Genomic DNA, 12502 nt, shown 5'->3' with positions numbered 1-12502 from the left:
TGCGTAGTTGTTTGAGTGAGAATATTCATGAGGTCCTCCGGATTCTTGTAGAGAATATGAAACCCTAGATCTTCAACTCTTACCATAGAAACATAAAAAGAAAATAAACCTAAGAGAAAAATATGATCTTAAGGATGAGATCTGTTTATTGAAAGCAATTTAAAAGTTTTTGGGGCTTACCACACCGACAAGAACACCAGTGGAGGGCCCCTACATTATATCATTGTTTGATATTTCCTCCGTCTCATAATATCCGAGACGTTGGGGTGGACACGAAGTTTAAAAAAATCACTAGTGGACCCATTTAAAATATTTGTTTATTATATAAAGGATTGTTTTCATTTTAAAATTGTAAAAAATAAAAAAGTGGAGGAAGTGGGGTATTGAGGGGAGAAATAATGTAAGCGATAGGATTTAATTAGGTTTTGAGGTTTGTGGTCCAAAGAGTATAGATTTTTTTTCTATTAGCGGTCCCCAGTGGCGGATACAGGTTGGGTTCAAGTGGGTTCATTGAATCCATTGAATTTTTTTAAAAAAATTAGAAGTTTTTTTTTTTAAAAAAAAATAAAAATAAAAATGGGTTAAATATAATAATTTCGCATCATAGAGCATTGTGTAAGCGTGCAGCCCGGTGATATTTTTTGGTCCGCGTCCTTATACTCCCTTACAAGGAAGTCTGGGGTTCGAACCCTCTCCAACCCCTTTTCGTTTTGAATAGGGGAATAAGATAAAAGAATTTAAAAAGCGTTAAATAAAATATTTATGCAAAATATCATGCCATGTTAGTGTGCAGCCCAATGGTTGTTTTTGGTGATGTCTTTATATTCCCTTACAAGGAAGTTTGGGGTTCAAACCCTCTTAACCCCTTTTTTTTTTTAAACTCGAACAATGCTTTTGTACGAAAATGAGAAACGTGAGCCTCGTTAACAGTGATCTGACGGTCGTTGAGTGTTCGGCCGTTCATTCCTTCGATCGCTGTATCAAGCTCTTCTTTGCTTCCAAATGTAACCAAGCCAAATCCTCTAGATCTATCTGTCGGTTTCTCTGTCCTGAAAATCGATTGAAAATTTCAAAATTAGATCCAAATATGAGAGATTTAATTAAATTTACAGAAAAATTGAATAGAAATAGATCGTTCATCTTTCATAACAGATCAAGTAACAATAGTAGCAATAGTAACATATCAAAGTAGTAGCAGAAAATTTCGAATCAAAGTAAATATGGGGTACTTTTGAAAAAAAAAACAAAAAAAACTAGTGAGATTTTGATACTTTGTTTTGTGAAAAAAGGTCATTTTTGTGAAAAAAAAAGTTATTTTTTGTGAATAAGGGGATGTGAAAAAAGGGTCACTTTTGTAAAAAAAAAAAAAAAAAGGGTTCACTTTTGTAAAAAAAAAGGGTCACTTTTTGTAAAATGTTCGATGTACAATAAAATTATTGTAAATCGGCGGCATGCAAATGTTTTTGTTTAATTAATGATACCAACATTTTTTTGTTCATAGTGCAAGCTAACATTTTTTTTGTAAGAAATAGTGCAAGCTAGCATGAACATTGTTAAAAAAAGAAAAAAAAAAGCATGAACATTGTGACTCTAACTAATTAGTAAAATTATTGCCATTAAGAAAGATTAAAATCGGTAAACAAATGACTTTATCAAAATAATTTAAATACCGAAAAAAGAAGAGTTAGGTACAATGTGTATAAAACTATAAATATTTTGATGATTGAATTTATTCTTTAATATTGTCTAATCTCTTTCTAGAAGTGCAAGGTGTGTTGCAATCAGTTGCAAATATTTTAAAACGGAAGAAGTATATATATATATTTTTATTCTTTTGCTCACTTTACGTTACACAGAGTACCATTTTCACTTACCATTACTCCCTTTCACCATCATACCCACAATATTTACACTTTTAATAAGTTTTTTCATGAATATCTTTAACTAGGTTAAATCCCGTGTAATGCACGGTTGTTAAATATCTTTGACTATTTTATTATAAATTTTTTAATATAATGACTTGAGTATTAAAAAATATAGAGTATATTACAAATAAAAGCATAATTTTTTGATAATACGTTGACAAGTGTGTCTTAAGATTCGCTTTTAGTAGTATGTAATGATTGATTTATTTTTTCCTTAAGTAACAACAATTTATTTAGAAGGTACTTTTGGCGGGAAATTTTTTGATAATACGTTGACAAGTGTGTCTTAAGATTCGCTTTTAGTAGTATGTAATTGATTGTATGAGTATAGACTTGACAATCCTAATCCGACCCGTGACCCAAAAATGTAAACCCGAAATTGACCCGAAGAACATGACACTGACCTGACCCGATCCGAAGTGGAGTTGACCCAATACCCGAATTGACCGGATATCCGAATTGACCCGACCCGATACCCGAATCGACCCGACCCAAAATTGACCTGATGCTCGAAGTGACCCTGAAACCCGAAGTGATCCGACCCGATCGATCTTGATCCGAATTGATTGACCTGAAGTGACCCAAAACCCGAAACGACCCGAACTCTACCCGAATGACTTGACCCAAAATTAACAAATACTGAAAATGACCTCACAGATTTAGGGTAATTACTTTACCCGAATAAATACTTATCGAAAATAACATAAACATTATAGTCTTGTGTGTATAGTATTGTTGGAACGAATGTGCGTTTAATTTAGCACTAGTAATTCATAAAGAGTTCCACTTGATAAGGAACATTTGTTATAATGATCGTACATATGAAACAATACAGTCTTGCATGTGTATGAAATACTGTTGGAATTGTCTAATGAATATATTATTAATATTCAACTGTTATATTTTATATTTATTGGTAATTATAATATATTATTGGTCAAATTTCTACATCGATATAGATGAAGATTGACCCGACCCGAACTTGACCCGACAATTGAACCCGAAGACTAAGCCGACCCAAAGTGTTGACCCGATATCCGACTTGACCGGAATTAGCATTAACCCGAAACACGAATTGACTTGAATATTAATTGACACGACCCGAACGACCCGTTTATCAGATCTATATGAGTAATTGAGTATATAGTATATACTGGTAACTTGGTAAGTAGTAGCAAGCTAGCAAGTGGCTATTAATTTTTCCATTATTACAACCAAAAAAAAAGGGCACAAAAAGTAGAATCAAATTAAATTGAATTGAATTACAGTGTCGTTTATTACTTTCCAATAAAACCAAACTCTAGAAAAAAAAAATTACAAGCTTTCTTCCATTAAAAAAACTCTCCTTACCCAAAAAAATGGAATTTTTTGTGTAATATGGAGACTATAAAATAAATTCTTGAAATGCATATATATACGATTATATGCGTATCTCCATCAGCCTTCCTTTGGCTGCATCTGTAGCAACTTTCCAATAATTTTTTATGTTTGCTGATCAGAGAGTACATTTTTTTTTTTTTTTTTTTTTTTTTTTTGCTTTTTTTTTTTTTAAAAAAAATTCTCATCCTTTTTATTTGGCACAAAATAATGTAGGTGAATTTTGATGAACTCCATAATCGATCCGTACGTTTAGATGAAACAATCAACAAATTCCTTTTCCGATCCTTAGCTTGGTTCATCAACATTGATACCTTTTTTCCATGGTGCCCGCTTGGAAAAAAAAAACCCCTGTATAACGTAATCTCATCAATCTCTCTACAAATCTACAGTGATAAATATATAGATAATATTTTCTTAAATCGAGGCCAATGTTTGAACTCTTAACCTTTAATCGTATTAATATTAAATTGTTAAAATTTTACGTCAACTTTTCATTTATATGCAATGGATGTAATTGGTATGTGATATAAGCTTATGTAAAAATAAAATAAAAAATGACATACATAGTGTTATAATAATGTGTATCTTTGTTTAAAAAAAAAAAAATTTGTGTATCTTATGTCAAATATGATGAATTTCTATATCAATTGTTGCTTTTATGGGTGTGTGGATAAATTATACAAAAATATACAATATATTCCTCAATAACATAACACATTTTTCCAAAGAGAAATAATACGTAACTAGTTTTACCTCTAGAAAATTTGGTTGTTGGTAGATGCATTTGCCACGTTCATGATATTTGGTTAGCCTGTAACCAAAAATGTTTACACATTACACACTAAACAATTATTTACTTGAATGGTGTATTTAAAGTCCAATTTAGAAAAAAGATCAGAGAAAGTAATAATATGAAATGGAGGCAGTATTCAAATTACGAGTTTAATATGGTTATCGATAAAGGTATAGGCTCTTACTTGAAGGAGTTCGAAGAACAATAAAACAAGCCCCCATAACAACGTAGCAAAGCAGCAGAACTAATCCTTTCATGTAGTGAGAAGTTCCATCCTACGCAAATCATAGAATTTGCACATTATAAATTGTTATTGTTAAATTACTTAGCTAATTGGAACTTGATTCATGCTAATTTAATTCAGTGGAATGAATTATTTTACCTGTAAAGTGAAGGCAGTGACAATTATGGAAAGAGCTAGACAACCCGTTTCGATTGTGTTGAAATTAAGATCCATCTCGATACCCATTATCCAAGCAACTACAACACACAATGGAACCTGCGAAAACATAATAATTGATGTTCATTAGGGGTAATACGACAATTCATAGTTATATGGTATAACCTAAAGTGTACAATACATTATTTAGGGACGGAGGAATTAGCAGGGTAATAACACGGTTGTAAAATTTTATAGCTCTATACATCAAAATTAATGGTACATTATTTAAGAAGTGTATGTACTTACCAAAAACATGGAAATTTGAGTAGCTGATCCTAGAGCAACACCCAAGGAAATATCCTGTTCAATTTGAATAAACAATACATTTAGTGGATTTAAAATTATACATCAAGCAAGCGTGATTTTGTCATGTATTTCTGGGAAAATACAAGAAAAAAGTTGGAAATATAATATGTATTAAACGATGATTATATTAATATGTAATCATATATATAATAATAGAAAAATTAAACATACCAACTTGTTCTTAAAAGCAAAAATGACAGCTCCAGCATGTTCAGCTGCATTGCCTACAATTGGTAGCAAAATTATGCTGATGAAGCTCACTGATACGCCCCATGACACTGAAGCAGTCTGCCAGCATGCATCCAAAATGTCACATACATACCATAACATTACAACATTTAAAATTTGTCCTGCTATTATTTTCAAATTTTATCTTAATGGATTTATTTAATTAATTAATTTGGAATGAATTAAAATAGAAATGGATATACTACTTCCATTTCATCACAATAAACTGTGTATAATTCAAAGTACTACTTATACTATTTACACTCGTTAACACGTAATTTTTATCATTTTTTTTTTAAAATATGACTACTATTAAGAATATATATACGATATGTTTGTAATTTTGAATTAAACAATGAAAAATGATTTTGTTATGACCAATACTAAATTATACGAAGTAAGTTATAATAATGTTGTTGGAAGGTACACGGTGACTGATGGACCTCTGGCTAGGATCCTATCTTAGGAATGTCGATGGCAATAAATCGTAAACCCTGGGTCCACCGACCATCGCAACCAAACCCACTCCCAAAAAAAACAACCATTATTTAAGAACAGAGGGAGTATTATACTAAAATATGTAATACATTGATGAATTACCTCAATAGTGGCAACAACGTACTCAGACAGCAATGCAATAACAGCAGTCATTCCAACCAACCAAGCAAATCCACTCCAAAATCCAATTACAGGAACTTCTTCAGAAGTTTCTGCATCATCATCAGAATCCTAATAATAGTTTCAAAATATGCTCAATTAGTTAGTAATCAGAATCATACCAATTAAGTCCTTAACTAAAATAATCAAATTAAATATTGGCGATTCGAGCACGAATAATGATTGAGTATTCACCTCTTGAGCCTCAAAGAATTGTCTGTGAGTCCATAATTGGAAGACAAGGTAAGCAAAGTAGGCCACCAGCATTACTATACTGCTTACTCTTGATAGGATTAGTGTTGAGTTGGATACATCTTGAACAGATTTAGCACTATAATTGAAGAGCAATGGCAAAATGTGGCATAATAATCCCAGCAATAAGAGGAAGCAGTTTACATCTGCTTGTTTCTGTTGAATGATTAAAACAAAATATGTTAAAACAAATTTTTTTTTTTTGAGTTAAGAGTTTTCTGCGAGGCTCAAACTCGAGACCTCCCTTAAGGAAGGTCAAACTGCTTACAATTTGAGTCAACTCTTGTTGGTTGTTAAACAAATTTATATACAAAAAAATGTTTAAAAACCTAAGGTGTGGTTTTTTAATTAGTACTTCATCTATCAATAATCGATTTTCCTTCAATCCTTCTAGCTTAATATATATATATATATATATATATATATATATATATATATATATATATATATTGTTCACGACTTTTCGTATAGTATAAATTTATTTACTTGGTTTAAGTACTTTCATCAATAGGACTCCTTTGCACACCAAATCAAAATAACATTGACAGAATTAGTTTTTACTTGACTCATATCAACAATAATATAATGTTATCTTTAATAGTCATATAACACTGTATCATTTCAATTTTATCAGATTTCTCAGAAGAGACACAATAAGACATCATATATACAAACGGGTTAATTAATATTTACCCTATCATACTTTTGCTCCTTGTTGAGATTGGCAAGGCCACCACAAAAGAGGGAAGTACCAAGAACCAAGAGAAGGTTGGAAAGAATGGAACCAAGAAGTGAGTACTTCACCAAGGCTACTTTATTCTGACTTAGGGCAAGAATTGCTATTATTAACTCTGTAGCATTTCCACATGTTGCATTCAAAAGCCCTCCAACTGCAAAATTCAAATACATTTTTTTGTGATTCTTTGTAATTAAAAAAAAAAAAAAAAAATCTAATGTGTAATGTATGCTAACTATTAAATTTTAAAAGAATTGAATTTATTATAATAATGTGATGAGTAAAATATAATTGTAATACCTGTTGGACCAGTGTAACAAGCAATTTGTCTGCAAATTTATAGCCAAATAGACATATAGTAAGAATAAGGAATCAATGTTATGTTAAACAAATTATTGAATCATTAATTAAAAGAAGATAATTAACTATTTTTGACAACAAAAAGTAATTAATAAAATATGAAATTATAAAGGCTAGAAATATGTTTAAGCTCAATCAATATATAAAAATGTCTTTCTTTGTAGACTAGGATATAATTAACTAATTTTAAATGCGATGTATAAATAAGTAAATTGATCAATAAAATAATGCAACTTTTTTTTTTTTTTTTTTTTATCAATAAACTAGTGTGTGATGTGAGCTTCGCTCCGGGTGATATTTTGAATGATTTCAATTTTATATTAGAAGCTTTAAAAGTCTTGATGTTAGTTGTTTTTATTCAATGAAGTTTTGGATTCAAATCTCTTTGTATGAATATTTAATTTTGATTATTGAATGATGATGTGGCGTAGTAGTTGTGTGATAAAGGATATACATGACACATACACAAAGTTAGAAAAACCTTTTAATACTACGTCTGTTAAATGTTATTGGAGTATTATTTTTGAGATATAAAATATTCCAAAATTGCACATAATAAGAAGAAGAATAAGAAGAGCTTACTCAGTTATAAAGCTCACACGCTCCGCAAGTGGTGTAAGTGCAAGTAAACTCAAAGCAAACACCCATTCCTGCCCACAAATGTTACAAGTAAGACAAATTAATCCATATGAAAGTATGAAACTAGGCAGGTTTAAATTCAAATGATTTTTTAAACAATCAATTATATAATCGTGTATAATATTGTGCATATTATGAGTAATTAATGTAACTGTTAGCAATTTAATATCATAAAACTATCGTAAAAGCTTTTTAGCCAAATTTCAAATATTTTTTTATAGACAGATATTCATGAAATAATATTTTATCGAATGAACTAGTTATACATCATAGTTAGGTTTATTTCCTAATTAGCATATATTATTGGTGACACCACTTCTTGGTCACTATCTTTATATGCACCTTAGTAGGTTATTATTGTTACACTTGGCCATTGCTTCTCAGATAATGTAATTGAATAAGGAAGTGGTCCGTTACAACTAAAATCCTCTGACTTACATTATCTCGTGATGGGCTATTGCATAAAACAAAGTAAAATCAACCACAATATAATCTCCCCCATAAAACTTCTAGTGTAGTTGTATTATTTGCATTGATATGATACTCTTTCAACAATTGTTATTGTATATTTGATATTGTTGAGAAGGTATATACAAAGTATCATTTTTTTTTCCTTTCGTTTTCTTATACTCCTTAGTTTCGGCTTGTGATTTCGTCCATGTACATTTTATCTATAGAAACAGTAAAAATACTGTATGAGTCTGAATCATGGTAAGACAGATAAGTTCTTAGATATTTCATTTACATTTTACAATATATTAACAATTAAATTAAAAAATAAATTTTGGACATTTTATCATAGTTTGTTTTGAAATTTTATGCATTATAGGTTGGTGGATTGACTCACAGTGAAACGAAGTTCATCAATACTTGTGAAAATATATTTAGTCCCATTTTTATTTTCTCTTATCAATTCAAGTCAACGAATCAAAACATAATAAAGTAAAATAGGCTATAGCCTATAGGGCAAACAATTAGTATAATAAATTCAACACTCCCAACCCTTGAATTAAATGTGCATGCTTATTGAGAAATAGCAATTAACATGCATTTTTTTCCCTTTATATTTTATTCCCTCCGTTTCATAATGTTAGTCTCATATGGAATCAATCACATAAAATAAGAAAATAAATATATTTGGAATCTAACATTAAAGTACAACATAATTCATGATTAGTTTACCTTATTTAACTTTTTTGATTTTTTATTAGGAAAGCACAAGTTATAATTGCATAATTTAAGGTAAAGATTTCCTTACCTAGAGTTATGTCATCAATCCACAACCAATCAATTTATACAAAAATAAAGTTATAAATGAAATATATTCAATATGGGTAGATCTTTTTGAAACACCCAAAATAGTATATAGGACTAACATTATGAAATGGAGGGAGTATGAAAATAAATTGTAAAAAGAAAATGGAAAACATGTTGTTGATTGGTTCTTACCCTTCCAAAGTTATATTGATGAGCAGCAATAGCCAAGGGAATAGCAGGAAAAAGAACAGCAAGCTTAGTACCCAAAAACACTTCCTGTAAATTAGTTAGTATATTTTTCAGCAACCCACATTGAACCTTATTAATGAGTTGAAGTTCAGATTTTCTCCTGAGAGAGGACGAGGACATGGTATGTGCCGTTCGCCCTGGGCGGACGACTTCCTTAGTCGCCGTAGTCCCCTTGGATCCTCCATTCTCCAAACCTGCCCACACTGCATCTTGTGTACGTGATGAGGAGTCCATGTTTTTCTCTTCGTTGTCTTACGTAGTCGAATACGAGAGTAAGAATAACAGTAAATGAGGAATTTACTCGGTCGTTTCTAGGAACCAAAACAACAACAACAACAAAAGATTGAAATTGGATGATGTAATTAATGTTGGTCGAGTATTAAGAACTGTTATGTACATTGATATATACTGGTACTCAACGATAAATAAGCTTTTTCCCCGAAATTTCTCTGTTTTGTTGGTATATATATATATATTGCCCTTTTTTTTTTTGGTTGTAATAGGCATAGTCCCAGCTCTCCCAGGTGTCAACAACACAAGGACAAAGCTTATAAACCATCTTCTTTAGAGGTTATATAAACAGAGGGTTAAGAGAGAGAGATTTAGAAGTGTCTCGCAGGGGTAGGTTGGTCATTTTATGCGGGATTTAAATTTTATCATTTTAGATTTAGTGGTATAAAATACACTCTCAGTGATACAAAATATAATTTTAGTGGTATTTAAAAAAAGTTCAAATGCCTAATTAGGTTGTCAAATAATACCATTACATCTCAGTGGTACAAAATACACTCCCATTGGTACTCAATGTGGTTTTAATGGTACTTATAAAAATCCTCAGGTCTAAAATATACTCTCAGTAGTTGTGGTCCCAATATTTTTTGTCGTTTTGCACGCGAAACCATTTTTGACTCCAAAAGTGGGTTCTACCTCACCTTTTTTTTCACTCTCTCTATCTCTCTCTTCCTTTCTCCCTCTTGCTAGTACATTCGCTATATTATTTTATGTTGTGAGACATTTTATTTTGTCTCACAACCCTTGAAATATACTTCCTCTCTTCGTTAAGTTCAAATACGAAAGTTAGTTACTCGTAGGCTCGTAGCACACCTCAGCAACAAGTTAGCTGCTACTCACTTCGTTTTTCAATATTGGAAAAATTCATTTTAATAAGGCAAAATTGGTATAAACCACCTTTTTTGTCCAACTTTTTTGAAAAAAAATCACCTTTTATGATTTTTTATGGATTTTTTGTGAAAAACTATCTTTTAAATTCCAGATTTTGCAAAAAACTACCCTAAAAACAAAATTTTGTAATTAACTACCTTATAAAATAGGAAAAATATATTTTAATAATCTCAACTATTGGCCATTTACTTAGAATAATCCCACTAAGGACTATTTTCTAACAGTACCATCTTTGCCTCTTATTTTCTTCTAGTAGACCCAACCGGTCAACTACGAGTCAGTAACCTATTGTAACAAGTCATATGCCACGTGTCAACACATGATTGGTCCAAAATAAAAAAAAAACAAAAAAAATTAGAACATTAAAAAAACATAAAATAATTTAAAAAAAAACAGAAATTAAAAATTTTAAATTAAAAAAAAACAGACACTTAGAAAAATTTCAAAAAATTAATAAAAAATCAAAAAATTAATTAAAAATATCAAAAAATTTAAAGAAACAAACAAAAAAAAACCCCACCAACCACCCTCCCATCACCCCGTAACCCTAGCTAGTCACCCTCCCTCCCCTTTCCCCGCCGGCGGCCAACCCCCTAAACATCCCAAAATGGTCGGCCGACACCCACCTAGCTCGGAAACTATCTGGCCGCCCAAAATCACCCCCGAAACCAACCCCCTCACTATTCCCCGACCCCCATAACCACCATCTCCTCTTCCCCGACTCTCAAAACAACCCCACCTCCTTTCCCCCACCGTCAAAATCAGCCATTTCGGCGGTAGGGGAAATTAAATGAGGAGGGGCTGTTTTGATGGTCGGGGAAGTGGGAGGGGGTGGTTTTGGAGGTCGGGGAATAGCGAGGGGTAGTTTCGGAAGGTGCTTTTGGGCCGGCCGAGTGTTTTCCGAGATGGGTGGGCGTCGACCGACCATTTTGGAATGTTTTGGGGGTTGGCCGCCGGCGGGGAAAGGGGAGGGAGGGTGGCTGGCTAGGGTTACGAGGTGGTGGGAGGGTGGCTGGGAGGGTTTTGGGATTTTTGTTTTTTTTTTTTTCTAATTTTCTGATTTTTTAACTTTCTATTTTTTTATTATCTTTTTCTGATTTTTTTAATTTTCTGATTTTTTAATTCCCTAATTTTCTATTTTTTTCCATTTTTTGATTTATTTTTAATATTTGATTTTTTATTAATTTTTTTTTTAATTTTCTGATTTTTTTTAATTTTCTGATTTTTTTAGAATATTTTGATTCTAATTTTTCTAATTCTAAACTGATCACGTGTTGACACGTGGCATTTATAAAAAAAATTTACCTTTCAATAGGTTACCGGTCATTGGGACAGTTGGAAGAAAATTAGAGGCAAAGTTGGTACTGTTAGAAAATAATCCTTAGTTGGGATTATTCTAGGTAAATCGCCAATAGTTGGGATTATTAAAGTGTATTTTTCCTATAAAATATAAAACATTGTAATTGACTACCTTCTATCGGAATGACACATTTAACTTTTATTTCTCGACGTTGACCATGTCACATGCCCTTTAATGACTTAATTCTCCTCGCTCTTTTCCCCAAATTTTCCCGCTTTACACCAATTCAGCCCATATAATTATCAAAGGGGTTGCAAATAAACAATATAAAATATGAATAACCCCGTCAAAAAAAAAAAAGAATAATCGTATTGTTAAGGAAAAGAGTTGGTATAAAGCGGGAAAATTTGGGAGAAAGGGGGGAATTAAGTCATTAAAGGGCATGTGACCCTCACATGACATGGTCAACACCGGAAAATAAAAATCAAATGTGTTATTCCGGTGGGAGGTATGCAGTCAATTACAACATTTTATACTTTATAAGGTAGTTAATTACAACATTTATACTTTATAAGACAGTTAATTACAACATTATGTTTTTAGGGTAGTTTTTCGCAAAATTCAAACTTTAAAAGGTAGTTTTTCACAAAATATTCTTTTTTTATTTACTAAACCACCTTTTAAGTATCTAAATTTTTTTATTGCACCACCCCTATTTCAACAGATTGCATCTCAACCATCCATTTCCAAATCATTAACCATAGCAAAACCTTCCCTTCCATCTCAACCATCAATT

General features: G+C 31.4%; 1 protein-coding gene across 1 annotated transcript; it reads right to left on the bottom strand.

Annotated features, from left to right (window-relative positions):
- Nucleotides 1–3151: 3151 nt before the first annotated feature.
- On the bottom strand, nt 3152–9670 carry LOC110710745 (vacuolar cation/proton exchanger 3-like). Its single transcript, XM_021889081.1, has 12 exons — nt 9168–9670; nt 7662–7729; nt 7020–7048; nt 6677–6873; nt 5927–6139; nt 5675–5803; nt 5018–5134; nt 4787–4840; nt 4481–4597; nt 4283–4373; nt 4059–4116; nt 3152–3653 (listed from the first exon to the last, which is right to left on the bottom strand). The coding sequence occupies exons 1-11, from the start codon at nt 9456–9458 to the stop codon at nt 4112–4114; spliced, it is 1311 nt and encodes a 436-aa protein (XP_021744773.1). The 5' UTR covers nt 9459–9670; the 3' UTR covers nt 3152–3653; nt 4059–4111.
- Nucleotides 9671–12502: the final 2832 nt, after the last annotated feature.

The sequence above is a fragment of the Chenopodium quinoa genome, unplaced genomic scaffold (genome assembly GCF_001683475.1).
Source record: "Chenopodium quinoa cultivar QQ74 unplaced genomic scaffold, ASM168347v1, whole genome shotgun sequence".
In the NCBI taxonomy this organism is placed as follows: Eukaryota; Viridiplantae; Streptophyta; class Magnoliopsida; order Caryophyllales; family Amaranthaceae; genus Chenopodium; species Chenopodium quinoa.
Note: the sequence above shows the minus strand (reverse complement) of the source record. Positions and strands in the feature narration are given on the sequence as shown.